Source organism: Carlito syrichta, unplaced genomic scaffold (genome assembly GCF_000164805.1).
Source record: "Carlito syrichta isolate Samal-C Ts95f unplaced genomic scaffold, Tarsius_syrichta-2.0.1 Scaffold85413, whole genome shotgun sequence".
NCBI classification, from domain to species: domain Eukaryota; kingdom Metazoa; phylum Chordata; class Mammalia; order Primates; family Tarsiidae; genus Carlito; species Carlito syrichta.
The window spans coordinates 15703-37370 of NW_007029509.1; the positions used below are offsets into that span (position 1 = coordinate 15703).

General features: G+C 50.6%; 1 protein-coding gene across 4 annotated transcripts in view; it reads right to left on the reverse strand.

Annotated features, from left to right (window-relative positions):
• The window catches only part of TMEM143 (transmembrane protein 143), a 28870-nt gene extending 8026 nt beyond the window's left edge, over positions 1-20844 (reverse strand). The window contains exons 1-5 of one of the 4 annotated variants that reach the window (XM_008056805.2): positions 20500-20844; positions 19896-20136; positions 17216-17320; positions 1877-2071; positions 106-236 (exon numbers count right to left, since the gene is read on the reverse strand). In XM_008056805.2, the coding sequence (XP_008054996.1) occupies positions 106-236; positions 1877-2071; positions 17216-17320; positions 19896-20136; positions 20500-20522 (695 nt within the window). In that variant the 5' untranslated portion in view covers positions 20523-20844. The remainder of the gene's footprint in view (positions 1-105; positions 237-1876; positions 2072-17215; positions 17321-19895; positions 20137-20499) is intronic. The other 3 variants (XM_008056816.2, XM_008056811.2, XM_021711734.1) reach the window with 3 other exon arrangements.
• Between the last annotated feature and the right edge of the window lie 824 nt (positions 20845-21668).

Consider the following 21668-nt stretch of genomic DNA (forward strand, 5'->3'; position numbering starts at 1 on the left):
CCACCCAGACCCCAGACACCCCAACCCAGACACTGACCTGTCAGTCCCCTCTCGATTCTAACCTTGCTCCCTCTTGCTGCAGCTGGGGAACAAGGGCCCCCTCACCTCTCTGCGGGGGGCAACTTGGTGAAGAAGCCACGCTTGGAGCCCACGCTGGACTTACGGGGCATCAGCCCAACTCGCTGGCCCAGGGCCCAGAACTGCATGTAGACATACTGATCCAAATTTATCGTCACCTGTCAAGGGAGGTGAAGGAAGCAGAAGCAGCTAAACATGGGTTGCGTTGTTGAGGGCAGGAATAATTCCTCCCTTTCCCCACTTGTCACCATTCAGTGTCTGGATAGTCACATATGGTTGTTCATGTCCTATACTGCACAAGGGCGTAATGTCTAAGACAATCCTTTCATGTAGTAGTCATCTTTCTTACCACGTTTCCCAGAATGCAATCTGCCACTGATTTTTGTTTTGTTTTGATTTGCTTTTTGAGTGGGGAGTCTCATTCCGTCACCCAGGCTGGAGTACAGTGCCATGCTCACAGTCACCACAGCCTTGACCTGCTGGGCTCTGGTGATCCTTCTGCCTCAGCCTTCCAAGTAACCAGAACTACAGGCATGTGCTACCATGCCCAGCTAATTTTTTGATTTATTGTAGAGAAGAGGTCTCGCCAAGTTGCCCAGATTGGTCTCGAATCCACAGGCTCAGATAATCCACTCACTTCAACCTCCCAAAATGCTGGGATTACAGGCCAAGCCGCCAAGGCCGGCCTTACCACTGATTTTACCCAATTATTTTATGAAGCAACTAAGAAAGAAAATACGTTGCCAATTTAACCAACCATGTCACACCACTGCTTGTAAGTCACAACCCAGTTTCAGAGACAACAAAACATGACATTAGAAAAAGTACATTCTAAGGCCAGGCTCAATGGCTCACGCCTGTAATCCCAGCACTTTAGGAGGCCAAGGAAAGAAGATTGCCGGAGTCCAGGAGTTTGAGACCAGCCTGGGCAAGTTGGCAGACCCCATCTCTATAATAAATCAAAAAATTAGCCGGGCTTGATGGCATGTGTCTGCAGTTTCAGCTATTTAGAAGGCTGAGGCGGAAGGATTACCTGAGCCCAGCAGGTCAAGGCTACAGTGGTCATAAGCATGCCTACTGCACTCCAGCTCGGATAACAGAGTAAGATTCTCATTTTAAAAAAAGAAAAAGAAAAAGTACATTGTAAAATCACTAAAATGTTGAACTTTGGAAAATTTTAGTATTTTTATTGTAATTCTGTTGACGTTAAGGATGGCGTTTTGTATTAGTTATTGCTACCATTTTCTGGCAGATGGCGATAAAGTCTCTGGTCCTAAGAAGACCCAAATCATATAACACTTTCCAACAGATGGCAGTGAAGTGACCTGAGAAAGTGGCACCTTTTTCTTTTCTTTCTTTTTTTGAGTCGGAGTCTCTCACTCTGTCACCCAGGCTGGAGTGTAGTGGCACGCTTATGGCCACCGCAGCCTCAAGCTGCTGGGCTCAGGTGATCCTTCCACCTCAGCCTTCCAAGTAGCTGGAACTACAGGCTTGCACCACCACACCCAACTCATTTTTTGATTGATTGTAGAGACGAGGTCTCGCCAAGTTGTCCAGGCTGGTCTCGAACCCCTGGGCTCAGGCAATCCTCTCACCTCGGCCTCCCAAAGTGCTGGGATTATAGATGTGAGCCACCATGCCCAGCCTGAAAGTGGCACCTTTTTCTAACTCCCCAAGGGTGCCACATGGGTCAGCATCCCATGTTCAGAACTGCAACTCCCTGCAGCCCTTGCCTCCAAAGCCTCCAGCCGGCCCCAAGGCCTGCTGGAAGTCTTAGTCCCCTCTGGAAGGCAGGTACCTGAACCTCGTCCAGAGGGTGGTGCACCACCAGCGCATAGGCCAGGGCGTCCTCGGAGAGTGGGGAGAAGTTGGCCTGGGCAAGCAGGGGTTCCAGGGCTCGCAGCACCTCTCGCTCGTTGGACAGACGCTGGGGGTCTGTTAGCGATGGCTGCTCCAAGGTTTCTCTGTCAGGGTTGATGGGGTCATACATGGCCTGAGAAGAGAGCCAGAAGGAGAAGAATGTGCTAGGTCACAGCACGAGGAACTGTGAGGAAACTTGGGAAATTCCTCTCCCTGTCCTTTATATGATAAGGTGGCCAGGTGCAGTGGCTCATACCTGTCATCCCAGCTACTCAGGAGACTGAGGTGGAAGGATCGCCTGAGCACACAAGGTCGAGGCTGCAGTGAGCTGTGATCATGCCACTGCACTCCAGCCTGGGTGACAGTGACAACTTGTCTCAAAAATAAATGAATGAGGCTGGGCACAATGGCTCATGCCCATAATCCCAGCACTTTGAGAGGTCGAGATGAGAGGGTTGCCTACAACCAGGGTTCGAGACCAGCCTGAGCAACTTGGCGAGACCTCATCTCTACAATAAATAAAAACTTAATTGGACGTGGCGACACACGCCTGTGGTTCCAGGTATGGAAGGCTGAGGCGAAAGGATCGCCTGAACCCAGCAGGTCAAGGCTGTGGTGGCCGTGAGCATGCTACTGCACTCCAACCTGGGCGACAGAGTGAGACTCCAACTCAAAAAGAATTTTAAAATGAGCGAATGAATAAATGATGGGATTCAAGCAGGGCTGGGTCCTGGCCCTCTTCCCTTTTCTCTCAAAGCTCATCCTAAGTCACCTTGCCATCCCCGTGCCTTTAAACAGCATCTCTGCAGATAACTGCTCAATTCACGTCTCCAGCTTAGACCCTCCTCCAAGTTCCAGACTTGACATCCTGATAGCTGGTACATAAGTACACGTTCTTTCCTTTCCTCCCACAGCAACAAGGAGAAGGCAGACACAGGGCTGCCCAAGTGGAGACCATAGTTCCCAGTCTCTCTTGAGGCCGGGCGAAGCTAGGAGACTAGGGGTTCATCCATGGAATGAGAACAGAAGAGGCAAGTGTCAGGGACATCTTCCCCCCACTTCCTGCTCCCCTGAACTTCCATTCTTTCCTTGTTCTGCCAGCTTAGAATACTGTTCTGCCCACTGTGTCGTAATTTTTTTTGTTGTTGTTAAAGATTGCTTTTTATTTTACTTTTTGTAGAGATGAGATCTCACTACGTTGCTAATCTGCTCTTGAATTCCTGGGCTCAAGCAGTCCTCCCAAAGTGCTGGAATTACAGGCATGAGCCACCGTGCCTGGCAATGTTTTTTAATTTTCTGTATATTACAAAGTTTTGACATCTTTTTTTTTTTAATTAGATTTTCACTGTCACTAAGGTTGGAGTGCAGTGGCACACTCACGGTCACCACAGCCTCGACCTGCTGGGTTCATGTGATCCTTCTGCCTCAGCCTTTCAAGTAGCTAGAACTACAGGTACATGCCATCACACTTGGTTAATTTTTCTTTTTTTAATTTATTTATTGTAGAGACGAGGTCTGGCCAAGTTGCCCACACTGGTCTTGAACCCCCGGACTCAGGCAATCCTCTCGCCTCCGCCTCCCAAAGTGCTGGGATTATAGGTATGAGTCACTGCATCTGGCTGTCTTGACATCTTTAAAAATCTTTCAGGCTGTCAAGAGACTGTCTCTCCAGAAGTAGCCTTTTTGTGTGTGTGTGTGTGACTTGGAGTCTCAATCTGTCATCCAGGCTGGAGTGCAATGGCACACTCACGGGCACCACAGCCTCAACCTGCTGGGCTCAGGCGATCCTTCCGCCTCAGCCTTCCAACTAGCTGGAACTACAGGCATGTGCCACCACATCCAGTTAATTTTTTGATTTATTGTAGAGATGAGGTCTCGCCAAGTTGCTCAGGCTGGTCTCAAACCCATGAGCTCAGGCAATCCTCTCACCTCGGCCTCCAAAAGTGCTGGGATTATAGGCATGAGCCACTGTGCTCAGCAGAAGCAGTCAATTTTTAGAGACATCAAAGGACCCAGCCAGGATCATGTCTTTGATAGGCAAACTAATCAGTCCAGAGCCAGACCCTTCTATCTGGCCCTTGCACCAGGAGACAGCATTCCTCTGTGGGAATCAGCCCAGGGCCAGATGCCAGGCAACTGGAGACTGCCCTACAGCCTAGAGCCTAAAGTCCAACAAAATCAATCAACAACCGGATGTGGTAGCACACACCTGTGGTTCCAGCTACTTGGTAGGCTGAGGTGGAAGGATTGCCAGAGCCCAGCAGGTCAAGGCTGGGGTGGCCGTGAGCATGCCACTGCACTCCAGCCTGGGTGACAGAGTGAGACTCCAACTCAAAATAAATAAATAAATAAAATAATCAAGTTAGCACCATCCTGTCTGCCTTACTTTCACTGTGGAAATCCCAATAAAGGCTCTGACCACCCTGGCCCCTTTCCCTTGTGGCCCTGCATGACACGGCACACCTCTATCTCTAGGACCAATGAGTAATAAACTTGATTTCTCCCTGGGTCTCTCCTGTGTCTCCTCTTGTGGTCACCCCTGACCGTCTCATAAAAAAGAATACAAAGCACCCATGACCTAGTACTGATCATGCAGAGATGAAGACAAAACCCTGAGGCACAGCAGAGTGACAAGATGGAAGGAACCTGGGTCCCAGAACAATCTCAAGTGGCACAGAGCCGCCCATCCACCCTGGTCCCCTTACTGTAGCCTGTCAGGTGGGAGAGAAAAAGTCCTCTACCTTCTTTAAGCCACTGTGTCCTGGGGTCTGTCTGTTACAGTAGCTAAGATATATTTCCTATTTGCTTGCTGTTTCTTTCTTTCTCTCTCTCTCCCTCCCTCCCTCTCTGTTTCTTTCCTTCCTTCCTTCTTTCCTCCCTCCCTCTCTCTCTTTCTTTCTTTCTTTTTGAGTTAGGGTCTCACTTCCTCTCCCGGGCTGGAGTGCAGTGGCATAATCACAGCTCACTGTAGTCTCGACCTCCTGGGCTCAGGCGATCCTTCCACCTCAGCCTTCCAAGTAGCCGGGACTACAGGTGTACACCACCATGCCCAGCTAATTTTCTGAGTTTTTGTAGAGACAAGGTCTCACCAAGTTGCCCGGGCTGGTCTCAAATTCTTGGGCTCAAGCAATCCTGCTTCAGTCTTCTAAAGTGCTGGGATTGCAGGCACGAGCCAAACCGTATCCAGTTCCTACTTGCTATTTCTTTCTGGATGTCCTTGTCAACTCAAATCCAACATGTCAAGCTCACAGAGCACATTCCCCCACCTCTAATCCCATCCTCCCAACAAAACAACAATTCTGGATTTTCTCTCCTGGCCTTTCCCCAAATGACAGGCTCTTCTATTCAGCAGTCTCCCTGGAATTTCCAGCTGAATAGCTAATGTCCTCTCACATCGAACTTGGCCCAAAGAGAATGCATCAGGTTTTTTTTGTTTTGTTTTGTTTTGCTTTTGAATCAGAGTCTCACAGTCGCCCAGGCTGGAGTGCAGTGGCACACTCACAGCTGCTGCAGCCTCCACCTGCTGGGCTCAAGTGATCCTTCTGCCTCAGCCTTCCAAGTAGCTGGAACCACAGGTGCATGACACCACACCTGGCTAATCTTTTTGATTTATTGTAAAGATGAGGTCTCGCCATGTTGCCCAGGTTGGTCTTGAAGCCCTGGGCTCAGGCAATCCTCTCACCTCCACCTCTCAAAGTGCTGGGATTACAGGTGTGAGCCAGCACGCCAATCCAAAAGAATGTATTATTTTTGTTAATTTCATGTGTTTCTTTGCACTTATTTGTTTGTTTATTATTTTTTGGTTGGAGTCTCACTCTGTCATCCAGGCTGGAGTATAATGGCATGCTCACAGATGCCACAGCCTCGACCTGCTGGGCTCAGACGATCCTTCCACTTCAGCCTTCCAAGCAGCTGGAACTACAGATGGGTGTCACCATGCCTGGCTAATTTTTTTTTTTTTAATTGTAGAGACAAGGTCTCGCCAAGTTGCCCAGACTGGTCTCAAATCCCTGGGCTCAGACAATCCTCTCGCCTCTGCCTCCCAAAGTGCTGGGATTACAGGCTTGAGCCACCATGCCTGGCCTCCTTGATTCCTCTCTGATAACCACCCCCATATCCAGTTCTTTGACAAGTTCACTCACTAAACCCCAAATCTCTCTCGAGTTCACCCTCCTCTCATCTCTGCCATGATCCTCCCATCAAAGCCACCATCATCTCTCCCCTAAACAATTTTCCGAGCTTCTGCTCCCCTCTCTTACTCTTGCTATCTCCCAGCCATGACCCATGTGGCCCTCGAGGAGCATGGGAGTTTCCATAAGCAGTTCCCATGTTCCATACCCCCAGAGGCTCCCCACTTTATTAGAATAAAATCCAGAATCTTTCCACGACCTTCAAGGACCTTCACTAACTGGCCTCTGCCCTGCCTACCTTACCTCATGTACAATACCTATACCCCTCCTTCTCCCAAATAAAATTGTTGAATGACTGAAGAAAGTGAGTTTCCAGCTGCCAGTATACTTCACTCATGGGGAGATTGAGTGTCAGGAGAACACAGAACTTGTCCCAGACAACACGCCCCAGAGAGAAGTGTGTGTTACCCTGCCCAGCTAATTTTTTTTTTTTTTTGAGCTGAGATCTCACTATGTTGCCCAAGCTGGTCTCAAATTCCTGGGCTCAAACAATCCTCCCTCCTCTGCCTCCCAAAGTGCTGGGGGATTACAGGTGTGAGCCACTGGGCCTGGCCATGAATTTGAATTAGTGGAAGGAGAGGAGGGTACCCCAAACATCAGCTATTGTCTGGCGGGAAAGCCCAGGCCTCAAAGCAACTGAGCCAGGAGACCATGGTGCAGACATGAGCCCAGCCGAGCAAATCTTCCCCTCAATCAATTCCTGAGGCTGGATGTGCTGGCTGGGGCCAAGACGGGAGCCCAAAGCCAAGTCCTGTGCCGGATCCTTACGCTGGGGCTGACCGTGCAGTCCCACAGGGCATGTTCTGGGTGGAACCTAAGTGACCTTGAGAATTTCCACTCCTCAGCTGAGCCGCAGTTTGAGAGCTGGAGAACAAAGAAATCTGCATGCATCAAACATCCACTGCGAACCAGATTTTCTTCTGGAAACGTCACGTCCTTCTAGGGCTTTGGGCCAAAAACCTGGACATCACACGTGATCCCTGAGGCTTCCTCCCCTAGTGGGATAAATCTTGCCAGCTCAGGCCCAGTGTGGTAGCTCACACCTATAATCTCAGTACTTTTGGTTCAAGATCAGCCTGGGCAACATAGTGAGACCTCTTCTCTACAATAAATCAAAAAATTAGCTAGGCATGGTGGCAAGCACCTGTAGCGCCAGCTACTCAGGAAACTGAGACAGAAGGATCACCTGAGCCCAGTAGGTTGAGACTACAGTGACCGTGATTGTGCCACTGTACTCCAGCCTGGGTGACAGAGTGAGATGCCAACTCAAAAAAGAGAAATCCTCCTCCAAGACAGACTGGCACTCCACCCTATCTCGTCCTGCCTAGGTGAGTCCAGCTACCTTTTCCATGGTCTCTCAGATCTCACAATGTCCCTTTCCCCTGCCAATCAGCTCTCTACCCAGATCTCGTCACACAATAATAACAACAATAATAATCAATGGTGAGAGAGCCTTTTATGCAGTGCTTACTATGCACCAGGCATGGTCTGAAGCCTGTTACAGGTACATTCTCACAGTGTAAAGATGTTACTAGTTGTCCTCATTTACAGATGTGGAAACTGAGGCCCAGAGAGGTTAAGTAACTGCCCGAGATCACACAGTCAAGGAAGTGGTATACCCAGAATTACACATCTGACCACGTCAGTCTCCTGCTAAGACTCCTCCAAGGACCCTAATCCCCCAGGAATCAGGACCATGCTCCATATCAGGGCCTGCAAGACCCCACAGAGACTGACCCCACAGGGACTGTCACCACAACTCCCCTTGGTCACTCCACGCCAGCCACAATGGCTTTAGTCTCTCCAGCTCCGGGACTATGCACACGCTGTCGGGAGATGCTCTCTGTCCCCCTCCGTCCCCTTCCCATTTTGCTACTGAATTCTTTCTCCTGTTACTTTTTTTTTTTTTTTTTTGAGTTGGAGTCTCACTCTTGTTGCCCAGGCTGGAGTGCAGTGGCACACTCACACCACCGCAGCCTCAACCTGCTAGGCTCAGGTGATCCTTCCATCTCAGCCTTCCAAGTACCTGGAACTACAGGCATGCACCACCACACCTGGCTAATTCTTTTATTTATTGTACAGGAGAAGTCTCACCAAGTTGCCTGGGCTGGTCTCAAACCCGAGAGCTCCGGAAATCCTCTCACCTTGGCCTTCCAAAGTGTGTGAGCCACCGCGCCTGGCCTTCTCCTGTTATATACCACCTCCATTATAACCCTCAAAAAGCCTTCCTCCACATTCCAAGCAGAGCAGAGCTGCCCCGTGTGGTTGGACAGGATGTGCACTGTACAAAGGTACCAGATCTTCAGAGCTCCAGACAGGCACTATAGAGCTGTACATCTATCATGACGGTCATCCCTCAGGTGACCATAAAGGGCACAGCACCACCCAATAGAATTTCCTGCAGTGACAGAAGCTTTCTAGGTCTGTGGTCACTGCTGGCCACACTTGACCACTGAGCTCCTAAAACAGGATTAATGCAATCGAGTGACTATTTTATTTCTTTATTATTAGTTATTTATTTTTTGAGTCAGAGTCTCACTCTGTCACCCAGGCTGGAGTGCAGTGGCACGATCGTGGCTCACTGAAGCCTCAACCTCCTGAGCCCAGGTGATCCTTCCGCCTTAGCCTTCTGAGTAGCTGGGACTACTGAGTAGCTGGGCACACACCACCATGCCCAGCCAATTTTTCTTTGTTTTTGGAAGAGATAAAGTCTCGCTATGTTGCCCAGGCTGGTCTCAAACTCCTGGGCTCAAGCAATCCTTCTGCCTTAGCCTCCCAAAGTGCTCGGCTTACAGGCATGAGCCAACATACCCGGCCTTTTTTCACATTTTAATTATTTTACATTTAAACAATGCCGGTGCAGTGGCTCATGCTTATGATCCCAGCACTTTGGGAGGCTGAGGCAGGAGGATTGCTTGAGTCTGAGAGTTCGAGACCAGTGAGACCTATCTCTACAAAAAATAAAAAAATAAAAAATGAGTCAGGTATCATGGTGTGCAATTGTAGTCCTAGCTATTCGGAAGGCTGAAGAGGGAGGATCGCCTGAGCCCAGGAGGTACAAAAGCAGTGAGCTGTGATCATACTACTGCACTCCAATCTAAGGGAGAGAAGAAATCCCCACCAAAAAAAAATGTAAACAGCCACATGAAGTAGTAGCTACCACACTGGCACCTTTTTCTAACTTGTACATAGACCCTGAAAGAGAAAGCAAGGTGAGTTCTGCTCTCCGTCTGCACAGAGCCGGGCCTTGCATCTGCCATCTGAGCTCATCCATTCACTGGAGAGCTGTCTGATTCACGACTGTCCCTACCATCCGTGCCACCTCCCTGAGGGCAGGGCACGCGCCTGAGTTTGCTCCTCAATGAAGTCCCAGCACTTGGCACCATGCCTCCCACAAACATCTGCTAAGAGAATGAAAGATGTAATTGGGTCTGCATGGCGATTGTTGCTGCCATTTTCTATCCTCAGACATTCTCTTGGGGACCTCTCGTACCATCTGTCTACCGAGGACTCCCGGATTTCTGTCTCCAGTCCAGACATCCTGCCCAAGCTCCAGACTCGCACAGCCAAGCACCTCCTCAACATGTCCGTGCGGACATTCCGTGGGCCTCTCAACACCCGCACAAGGGCATCCTCGTCCCCTGGGCCTCCCACTCCCCCACCAGGGCACCCTTGTCCTGCGGCCTCTCCATGCCCCCACAAGGGCATCCTCGTCCCATGAGCCTCTCCACACCCTTACAAGGACATCCTCGTCCCCTGGGCCTCCCACACCCCCACAAGGGCATCCTCTCCACCCCGCTGTGCCCCCGCCAGTTCCTGCTCCCTCCCCAGTCCTGCTCCTCCCTCCATCCTTCCCATCTCAGAATGCCACTGGGTCCTTCCAGGCGCTCAGGCCCAAAGCCTCGGGTCATCCTGGACCCTCTCTTTCTCGAACTGCCGACCCATGAGCAAATCCTGACAGCACCATGTATAAAATCTATCCCCAAACTGACCACTTCTCACCCTCTGGTCCAAGCCACCCTTCTCCCCGGGACTGTCAAAGCAGCCTGGGTGCTGGTCTCTCTGCGGTCCTCACCTCCCCTCTGTTCCCCCATGCAATCACTAGAGGGCGCCTGTTCCCACTCAAGGTAGCTCCAGTCTCTGCAAAGATCCCTTCCACGGCTCCCAGCTCACTGAGTCCCCCCCACCACCTGCAAGGCACTGCAGGATTTGGCTCAGTTCACCCTCAGCTCTCACCTCCTGCCCATTTCCACTGGTTCACTGGGCTCTAGCCCCACAGACCTCTTTGCTGTTCCTCCTACACATCCCTGCCTCAGGGCCTTTGCACTTACTCTTCCTCCAGCTCTCTATGATTCGCTCCTCCCCTCCTTCAGGGCTCAGCTCAAATGTCACCTCCTCAGTGAGGCTTTCCCTGACTACCTTAACCAAAATTGCAAAACATCTCCTCTCTTGCTTGCTTGTTCTCCTTAGTTAGATTTGTCAGATTTAAGGGAAAATAAACAAACAAAAAAAATCATGGTGGTGTGCACCTGTAGTCCTTGCTACTCAGGAGTCTGAGGCAGGAGGATCGCTTGAGCCAAGGAGTTTGAGACTGCAACAAGCTATGATCATGCCACTGTACTTCAACTTGGCCTACAGAATGAAGCCTTGTCTCTTAAAAAAAAAAAATTCAATCATCCCTCAATGGAGTATCAATGGAGAATTGATTCCAGGACCTCCCAAAGATACCAAAATCTACAGATGCTCAAGTCCCTGATATAAAATAGTGTAGTGGCTGGGCACAGTGGCTCATCTCTGTAATCCCAGCACTTTGGGAGGCCAAGGTGGGAGGATTACTTTAGTCTAGGAGTTCGAGACCAGCCTGGGCAATATAGTGAGACCTCATCTCTATAATAAATCAAAAAACTTAACCGGACATGGGGGCATGTGCCTGTGGTCCCAGCTACTTGGAAGGATGAGGTGGGAGGATCCCCTAAGCCCAGTAAGTCAAGGCTGCAGTAGCCATGATGGTGCCACTGCACTAAAGCCTGGGTGACAGAGTGAGACCCCAACTCAAAAATAAATAAATAAATTCATGCCCCTTCAGAACCGCAGGGTGTGATCTCGTTTGGACAGAGGGTCTTTGCAGGTACAATTAAGGTAAGGATGAGATCATAGTGGATTAGGATGGACCCTAAATCCAATAAGAGTGTCCTTTTCTTTTTTTGAGTCAGAGTCTCTTTTGCCCAGGTTGGAGTGCAGTGGCACAATCACAGCTCACTGCGGCCTCGACGTCCTGGGCTCAGGCAATACTCCTGCTCCAGCCTCTGGAATAGCTGGGACTAAAGGCATATGCCACCACTCCCAGCTAACTTTTTAAATTATTTTATTTTATTTTTTGACTTGGAATTTCACTGTCATCCAGGCCAGAGTGCAGTGGCACATTCACAGCTACCACAGCCTCGACCTGCTGGGCTTAGGCAATCCTTCTGCCTCAGCCTTCCAAATAGCTGGAACTACAGGCGCACGCCACCACACACGGCTAATTTTTTTATTTATTGTAGAGACGAGGTCTCACCAAATTGCCCAGGCTGGTCTCGAACCCCTGGGCTCAGGCAACCCTCTCGCCTCCACCTCCCAAAATGCTGGGATTACAGGCATGAGCCACCACACCAGCTTATTTTATCTTTTATTTTATGTTGCTCAGGCTGGTCTTGAACTCCTGGTCTCAAGAGGTTCTCCCACCTCAACCTCTCAGTGCTAAGATTATAGGCAAGAGCCACAGCACCTGGTCTAAATTTATGTTGTTTTAAGCCACCCAGTTTATGGTTATTTATTACAGCAGCCCAAGGAAATGAATAAACTGGATGTCTCATACTTAATCTGTCAAGCATATCTCTAGTATTTTTTGACACATTTTACTTCTTTCCCTTGTTGGTCTTCCTTACTAGAATGAGAGCCCCATGAGGCAAATACACACATCTGTCATGCTCTTTGTGGTGCCCTAGGACCTGGAACCATTCAGGAGACACAGTAGGTGCTCAGTAAATATTTACTGAGTGAATCCAATGAATGAATGAATAAGGAGAAAAAGATCAGAGAGAGGTCAACTGCCAAGGTCACTTTTACTGCTAGTGAACAATGAAGCTGGTGTTTGAACTGGGGCTGCTCTGATTCCTTCCCTGCCCGGGTCACTTCCTCAAAGAACTTAGGTCATTGGCAAACCGTCACCTAGCAGGCCTTGCCTGCCTCTGTTGCTTCCACCCTGCCCCCTTGATGCTGTTTAAAATCTCCTGCCTTGGCCAGGAGCAGTGACTCATGCCTGTAATCCTAGCACTTTGGGAGATCAAGGGAGGAGGATTGCTTGAGGCCAGGAGTTTGAGACTAGCCTGGGCAACACAACAAAACCCCATATCTTTAAAAAAAAAAAATTAATTTTTAAATCCTGACTCAGAGACACATTTTTATTCATTTATATTCTTTCATCATTTCTATATAAACATTTATATAATAAAATGTTCTCTGAAAAAAAAATTTTTTTTTGAGTCAGAGTCTCACTCTATCACCTAGGCTAGAGTGCAGTGGCACGCTCATGGCCACTGTAGCCTAGACCTGCTGGGCTCCGGTGATCCTCCCACCTCAGCCTTCCAAGTAGCTGGAACTACAGGCATGCGTCACCACACCTGGCTTTTTTTTATTGTAGAGATGAGGTCTCACCAAGTTGTCCAGGCTGGTCTCGAACCAGCAGGCTCAGGCAATCCTCTCACCTCGGTCTCCCAAAGTGCTGGGATTATAGGTGTGAACCACTGCACCCGGCCTCAAAAAAATTTTTTAAAAGAAAAACAAAAACAATCCCAGCTCCACTGGTGACATGCCCCGTGGAAGAGCTTGGAGGTAGGTAGATAGAGGTTTGAATTGTGACTCCACCATTTGTGAACTGTGTGACACTGGGCATGTCATGGACCATACTAATGGCAGCTATTTCTCAGCACTGCAGGAAGGAGTCCGCAAGCCAGATACAGAGGGAGCACTTGGCAGCAAGGGGCTGTGACAGCCACCATTTTTGTGATTGTTATTATTCAAAGCAAAGAGGGGAGCTGCAGGTGGCAGTAGCAGGATGCCATGAGGGTGAACTCAGCAGACCTGTGTTATCTAAACCCTATGCATTTCTCTTTTTGTTTTGGGGGGGTTTTTTCAGTAGGAGTCTCACTCTGTCACCCAGGCTGGAGGGCAGTACATACTCATGACCACCACAGCCTCGACCCGCTGGGCTCAGGTGATCCTTTCACCTCAGTCTTCCAAGTAGCTGGAACCACAGGCATGCACCATCACACCTGGCCAGATTTTTGATTTACTGTAGAGACAAGGTCTCGCCAAGTTGCCCAGGCTGGTCTTGAACCCCTAAACTCAGGCAATCCTCTTGTCTCCGCCTCCCAAACTACTGGGATTACAGGAGTAAGCCACCATGCCTGGATCAAATCCTGCATGTTCCAAAGAAAGGATCGGCCCTGACCAGCTCCTGGGTGAGAATGCTAAGCTCCTGAAATGTCCTGCCTGAGGAGAGCATCTTAGTTAGCCTGGAGCCTCAGGTCATGCCAGACAGTCTTTGCTAACATTGTGACCTATGCTTGGGGCCTCAGGTCACTTGGTATCTGGTGGGGCTGGAGACGAAAGTCAGTCACCATGCCTACATGCCTGACCTCCAATAAAAACCCTGGACACCAAGGATCATGTGAGCATCCCTGGTTGGCAATACTCCTTGCTATTGTCACACTTTGTTGTGGGGAGAATTAAGCACTGTGCAGATGACTCCACTGAGAGGATAGCTGGGTGCTCACGCCTGGTCTCCCTGAGTTCTGCCCCCTGTGCCTCTTCCTTTGCTGATGTTAGTCACTAGCCTTTTGCTGTAGTAAACTGTCACTATGAGCGTAATAGCTTTTCTGAGCTCTGTGACTCCCTTGAGTGAATCATTAAACCGGAGGATGGTCTTAGGGACCCTCAAGACAGGGAGATGAAGGAGGGGAAAGGAAAAGCTAAGAATTTGACTCCCAGGCCAGGTCCAGTGGCTCAGCCTGTCATCCCAGCACTTTGGAAGGCCAAGGTGAGTGGACTGCCTGAGCCCACAGGTTGGAGACCAGTCTGGGCAACTTGGGAGACCTTGTCTCTACAATAAAGAAATAAATAATTAGCCAGGCATGGTAGCATGTATCAGTAGTTCTGGTTACTTGGAAGCCTGAGGCGGAAGGATCGCCGGAGCCCAGCGGGTTGATGCTGGGGTGGTCATGAGTAAGACTCCAACTCAAATAAAAAAAAAAAAGAACTTGGCTCCCAGACACCATTCTCCTGGAGTTCTGTCTCTCTCTCTCTCCCCACTCCCCATCCCTCTTTATCTCCCTCTCCCTCTCCTTCCCCCCCAACTGATTCCTGTTCCTCTGCCTGATCTCCCAAGGCTGGTACTCTCAAGGGCTCAGTCCCAGGCCTCTTCTCTTCTCTGTCCACACTCGTAATGGACTGAATGTTGGTGACCATCTAAGATCCGTATGTTGAAATCTTAACCCCTGATGTGATGGCATTAGGAAGTGGAGCCTTCGGAAAGTACTTGAGGTATAAGAGTGGAGCCCTAGCCGGGCTCGGTGGCTCAGCCTGTAATCCCATGCTTTGGGAGGCTGAGGTGAGTGGATTGCCTGAGCCCGCGGGTTCGAGACCCGCCTGGGCAACTTGGCGAGACCTCATCTCTACAATAAATCAACAAAAATTAGCCAGGCATGGTAGCGCGTACCTGTAGTTCCTGCTACTTGGAAGGCTGAGGCATAAGGATTGCCGGAGCCTAGCAGGTCGAGGCTGCGGTGGCCGGGAGCAGCCACTGCACTCCAGTCTGGGTGACAGAGTGAGACTCCAACTCAAAAAAATAAAATAAAATAAAAGAGTGGAGCCCTCATAAATGTGATCAGTACCCTTACAAAAGAAACTCCACCAGGCACAGTGGTTCACTCCTGTAATCTCAACACTTTGGGAGACTGAGGCGGGTGATCACTTGAGACAGGAACTGGGCAACATAGGGAGACTCTGTCTCTATAAAAAAATTCAAAATTGAGCTTAGCTCAATGCTGGTTCAAACCTATAGTCCCAGCTACTCGAGAGACTGAGATGGGAGGATCACTTGAGCCCAGGAGTTCGAGGCTGCAGTGAGCTATGATCATGCTACTCCAACCTGGGCAGCAAGGTGAGATCCTGTTTCTAATAACATAAAAAGAAAAATTATCAAAAAGAAACCCCAGAGTACTCTTTTGCCCTCTTCTGCTGCATGAGGACATGGTGAGAAAGCGTGGGCACCTTGATCTTAGACTTCCCCAGTCTCCAGAACTATAAGAAACAAATATTTGTTGCTTAAGCCACCAGTGTACAGTATTTTTGTTATAGCAGCCCAGACCTTTCCCTTCAACTCCAGACCCACGTATTTGATTCCATCTCTCTACCTGACTGTCTAACTGGCAGCTCAAATCCCTAAGTCCAGGCTAGACCTGGTAGCTCACGCCTGTAATCCCCACACTTTGGGAGGCTAAGGCAGGAGGATCGCTTGTGCCCAGGAGTTCAAGACCAGCCTGAGCAACATAGCAAGACCTCATCTCTACAAAAAAATTTAAAAATTAGCCAGGCATAGTGGTGCACATCTGTAGTCCCAGCTACTCGGGAGGTCAAAGCAAGAGGAGCACTTGAGTCCTAGAATTCAAGCCTGCAGTGAACTGTGATCATGCCACTGCATGCCAGTCTGGGCAACAGAGTGAGACCCCAACTCAAAAAGAAAAAAAAGAAAAAATATCCTAAATCCAACGGAGCTCTCAGTCCTCCCTACAGGTCTTCTCCCCTCTCCCACCACGGTCTTCTGCATCTCAGTAAAAGACAGCTCCATTCTCCGGGAGGGTCTAGCCAGAGCTGGAGGGCCAACCCTCTCCAGCCCCCAACTCCTCTGTTTCCCTCTCTCCCTGTCCCCCTAGCTAAAACAGCAAATACTGGTATCTTCTAGCACAACCACCATCTGACCACTTTTCACCACTTCCACTGCATTACTCTTGTCAGAGTTTCCATTATCTCTCAACTGGACAAACAGAATAGCTTCCTTAATAGAGTCCCTGTCGCTGACAGTCTGTTCCCCACACGGCAGAGAGATCCTGTTAACACCTAAATGAGCTCACATCCCAGCTCTGCTCAGAGCCCTCCCACGGTTCCCTGCTCACTCAGGGGCAAAGCAAGGCCTTCACTGTGGCCCACGAGGCCCAGGACAATCTGCCCTCAGCCCTCTCCGTCCTCATCTCCCACCCTCCCTGCTCACTAACTCTCCTCCAGTCACAGTGGCCTCCTCATAGTTCCTCAACACTCCCGGCCCCCTCTCGTCTCAGGGCCTTTGCACCTGCTTTTGGTTGAAACACGTTCTGCCTGGAACATCCTCTCGCCCACATCCATCAGGCTCATTCCTTCTCTTCACCCAGGTCTTAATCAACCTGCCACCTCCTCAGGGAGCCTTCCCCAATTGTCCTGTCTAAAACAGGCCCCCATTTCGTCCCTCTTTATACCACTACCCTGTTTGTTCTTCATAGCACTTACCACCATCAGGCATCATATACATATACAGACTTTTTTTTTTAGTCACCCAGGTTGGAGTACAGTGACACAATCACAGCTCACCCAAACCTTGACCGCCTGTGCACAAGTGATTCTCCCACTTCAGCTACCCAAGTAGCTGAGACTACAGGCACCCACTGCTATACCCCGCTAATTTTTTTATATCTTTGTGGAGACGAGGTCTTGTTATATTTCTCAGGTTGATCTCAGACTTCAGAGTTCGAATAATCCTCCCTCCTTGGCCTCCCAAAGTGCTGGGATTACAGGTATGAGCTTCCATGCCCAGTCATATTTTATATTTATTTTCTCTCTCATCTGCCCGGGTGAAATGTCAGCTCATACCTGAGGGTGTGGCTTCATCTGTCCTGCTCGATGCTGAATCCCCAATGCTTAGAACAGGGCCAGGCTCCAAGTATGTGTCGCTGAATATTTGCTGAATGAACGGATGGGCAAACATGCACCACAGAGCCTGAGGGCCCTGTCCTCACCTGTAGCCGGGCCAGGATGTGGTGGTAGTGGAACAGGGTGCAGAAGTCCACGTGAGCCGAGAACGCCTCCAAAGCCGCCTTCTCTGCAGGACTCGAGTGAAATTCCTGTTACCTCAGAAAGGAAAACTTCTCTGTGGGCTTTTTCCCCCTCCCCACGAGAAGGAATTCTTTCCCAGACAGTTCATACATGTAGTCAGAGCTCTTGACTTTCAAACATTTTGTTGGGGAAGTTAACCGGTTTTACTGACAAGAAACTGAGGCAGCCCAATATAGTGAAAAACAGATGGCTTAAAGAGCTGGAAGTTCAAGTTCCCACTATGATCCTTCCTCGCCAACATTCATACAATGTTTATATGCACCAGGAACTGTTAGCCAGTTCCTATTAGTGGGACATCATCCTCCAGATGACACAAGGATCTTGATGGAATTAGAAGCCCATTTTTCAGAGGGGGACACCTCTGAAGGGAAGTTCAGGAAAGTCACTTGCTGAGGCCACGGTGTCTGTGTGATGACTCCTACCTAGGTCTGTCTGACTCCAGAGCACACATTCTGAACCACTTCTTTTTTTTTTTTGAGTTGAAGTCTCACTCTTTCGCCCAGACTGGAGTGCAGTGGCTGCTCCCGGCCACCGCAGCCTCATCCTGCTGGGCTCCAGCGATCCTTCTTCCCACTCAGCCTTCCAAGTAACTGGAACTACAGGCGTGTGCTACCATGCCCAGCTAATTTTTTGAATTATTGTAGAGATGGGGTCTCGCCAAGTTTCCCAGGCTGGTCTCGAACCCGCGGGCTCAGGTAATCCACTCCCCTCGGCCTCCCAAAGCGCGGGATTACAGACTGAGCCACCAAGTCCGGCCTTTTTTTTTCTTTTTTGAGTCGCAGTCTCACTCTGTCGCCCAGGTTGGAGTGCAGTGGCACACTCATGGCGACCGCAGCCTCGGCCTGCGGGGCTCAGGCAATGCTTATGCCTCAGCCTTCCAAGTAGCTGGAACCACAGGAATGTACGACCACACCTGGCTGATTTTTTTATTTATTGTAAAGATGAAGTCTCACCATGTTGCTCAGGCTGCTCTCGAACCCCTGAGCTCAGGCAATCTTCTCACCTCAGCCTTCCAAAGTGCTGGGATAACAGGCATGACCTGTTGAACCACTTTATGTTCAGCACGGCTGAACCACTTTATGTCTCCGATCTCAATGCCCTGAGTAAATGTCTTCACTTCTCTGAGCCTCCGTTTCCTCATTGGCAACAGAGGATCATACCTTCTTTTTCTCAGAGGGCTAGAGTGAGAATTTGATGAGATTACATGTCCATATACACACGTGTGTATATTTGCATGTGTATCACGTCAGTGTTCATATAAATAACTGTTAAATGAGTGACAATAATCCTTAATGACATGTACGGGCCGGGCGTGGTAGCTCATGCCTATAATCCCAGCACTTTAGGAGGCTGAAGGGGGAGGGGGGTCACTTGAACTCAAAAGTTCAACCAGACTAGGCAACATAGTGAGACCTCCTCTCTATGAAATTTCGAAAAATTAGCTGGGCGTGGTGCACATGCCTGTAGTCCCAACTACTGGGAAGGCTGAGGCAGAAGGATCGCCTGAGCCCAGGAAGTCAAGGCTGCAGTGAGCTGTGACCGTGCCACTGCACTTCAGCCTGGATGACAGGAGTAAAACCCTGACTCAAAAAAAAAAAAAAAAAAGACAAGTATGGTGGGGGTGGTAAGAGTTGGAGAGCTGGAGCTCTGGAGTGAAACCAGGACTAGGGTGAGATGCCTAATGCACCCTTGGGAGGCACACATTCACTTACCCTTAGTTAGGGTTGAGCAAATGCTTCATTCACTTCACCCCAGTCCCCACCCAGATATAGAGTCAGGGTTCAAATCTGGGCCGCTATGTTGTGGCTTTGGGTAGGTCACTTTCCTTCTGCAAACTTCAATAACCTCATCGGTAAAATTGTTCTGACAATTCAATAATATATGAAAAATGCTCGGCACAGTGTCGTAAAGAGCTCAAATCACGTGATAATAATTATGATGATAGCTTTGTGACTTTGTAGGTATAATTATTATTAGGTAACAGAAATAGTAATGAAGAGGACTTTTTTGTTTTTGTTTTGAGTCGGAGTCTCACTCCGTCACCCAGGCTGGAATGCAGTAGAACACTCATAGCCACTGCAGCCTCTACCTTCTGGGTTCAGGCGATCCTTCCACCTCAGCCTTCCAAGTAGCTGGAACTACAGGCGAACCCCACCACACCCAGATAATTTTTTTATTTATTGTAGAAACGAGGTCTCAGCAAGTTGCCCAGGCTGGTCTTAGAACCCTGGGCTCAGACAGTCCTCTCACCTCGGCCTCCCAAAGTGCTGGGATTACAGGCTTGAGCCACCGCACCTAGTCTGAGGATGATTATTATACCCATTTTACAGAGGGAAAAAACATGCCCCACAAAATGCCTGTTCGAGCACCCAGAACAAGCCAGGGTAAGGAATGGATGCTGTGTCTGCATCTCAGAGGCCTTGCCCTCCTTGCATTCCAACTCATCTCGCGCCCCCTAGGAACCCTGGAACTACAACTCCCAGGAGGCACCAGGGCAGTCTTCTGCAGCATGTCGGGCTCTGCAGCCGCGAAACCTGCCGGGAATCGTAGTCCGCAGGCTCTCGGACCCGGGACGGGCGATACCTGAATCAGAAGGCGGAGCAGCTGCTCCTTGGAGAAGGGAATGAAGCGCTCGCGGTACTGCTGGGCCCAGTCGCGGGGCTCCGTGGGGTTCCTCATCTTGCGATACTCCCCCATCTTGGCCGCCAGCGACGAAAGGGCCCGGGGGGGCCCAAGGAGCGCAGGACACAGGGGCCAAACTCGGACCCTGGACCCCCAGACCCCCCGGGTCACATGCAGCATGGCGAGACCCTTTCCCCGGAGTCTAAACAGAAGGAAATGGGCAGGGGTCAAAGTCATCTGTAGGAAAGACGCCCTCTCCACCTCCACGTCCCACCCTCCAGGGACCGTCCTACCCCAGACGGAGCGCAGAACCCATCCACCCGCTTCGTATCCCATCTTGCCCGACCCCTCCCATATTGCTCAGTTGGCCTGGATCCCGGGCAGGGGTCAGAGGTTTTAGGTTCTGGGGCGTCTTGCAAGCCCAGATACCCTACAGTGGTATAACGTTTCTTCGGGGTCTAGATGGAGAGGTGGGTATTAGGAGAATGGAAAATGCTCGCAAAGCCTACCTAGGGGGTGCAGGGCCGCCCTCCCCGGCCATGCAATCCCCCTCCCTCTCCCTCACCTTAGCCAACGCTCGACTGTCATTGAGCCTCTCGCGCATGTGCAAGAGGGTGTCCTGGGCCCCCAGGGTTCGGCTTCAGCTAGCTGCAAAACGCATGCGCAAAGCCTGGGCAATGAGCGCCATCCATTTCTCCCCAGGACGCTTTATCTCAACTACGCAAGCGTCGTGCCTGCCTTTCACCACCACTTGTCTCGGTTGGACGCGGCGCATGCGCCACAGAAATGTCTCCTTGTCCTCTAGCTTCAAAGGGAAAGGGCGGGGCGGGCACGGGACTGCTCGGAGGGATGGGGCGGGGCGTGGCAGAGCTCCCGCGCGCCGCCCGCCAACGGCGAGCCGGCCAACGTTCGCTGAGGCCACGCCCCCGGTCGTGTCAGCTCCTGAGTAGGCGGAAACAGAGAGGGGGCGGGACTTGGCCGCAGCCAATCAGGTGTGGAGGAGCGAAAAGGCGGGAAAAAGCGGAACCAAAAGAAGGTTGAGTCGGCGCCGGGGAACCGAGAGGGGAGGGGGGGGCGGAAGGAAGAAAAAGCCTCCGGGTGACGCATACTGGCCCTCCAGAGTAGGGGTGAGCCTTTGTGAGGCAGCGTCATCACCCCCATTCCACGTCCTTAAAGGGGAGACCTCGATTCTAAGAAGGTAGAGGTTCTTCATGCATCGGAGATCCAGCCTCTTTCCTTCAGGAAATGCACCTTGATGAAGATGGAGCTGGATTCTAAAGGGAAGCCCTTAGGCTGGGAAATAACCCAGTTCACGAGGACCGCCTGACACACGCCCTGAGACGCCTGGCTTCTCCACGATGGGTGCTGTCATTCCAAACCCTGAAAGGGGTTCCTCTGGTTCAGGCCTCCCAGGGCTCTGACCTCAACTGCAGCATCCTCACTCCCCAGAAAAATCCCACCTGTGTCCTCCCGCTCCTGTGTCAAGGGACATGGACCCCAAATATCCTAGCCCTTGCCCCACCCCTTCTCCTTGGCCTGGCATCTCACCTCTCTCCACCACTCGTACCCCTGGCAGCCCCCTCAGCCCAAATGCCTGACTTGTGGAACCTGAGGCAGCCCCCTCACTCGTGTTCCCCCACTCCTGGGACCCACAGAATCCTCACCCCTTATCCCCCTCCTGGGACCCCCCAGTAGCCCCTTCACCCCCGTGTCCCCCATTCCTAGAAGCCCCCT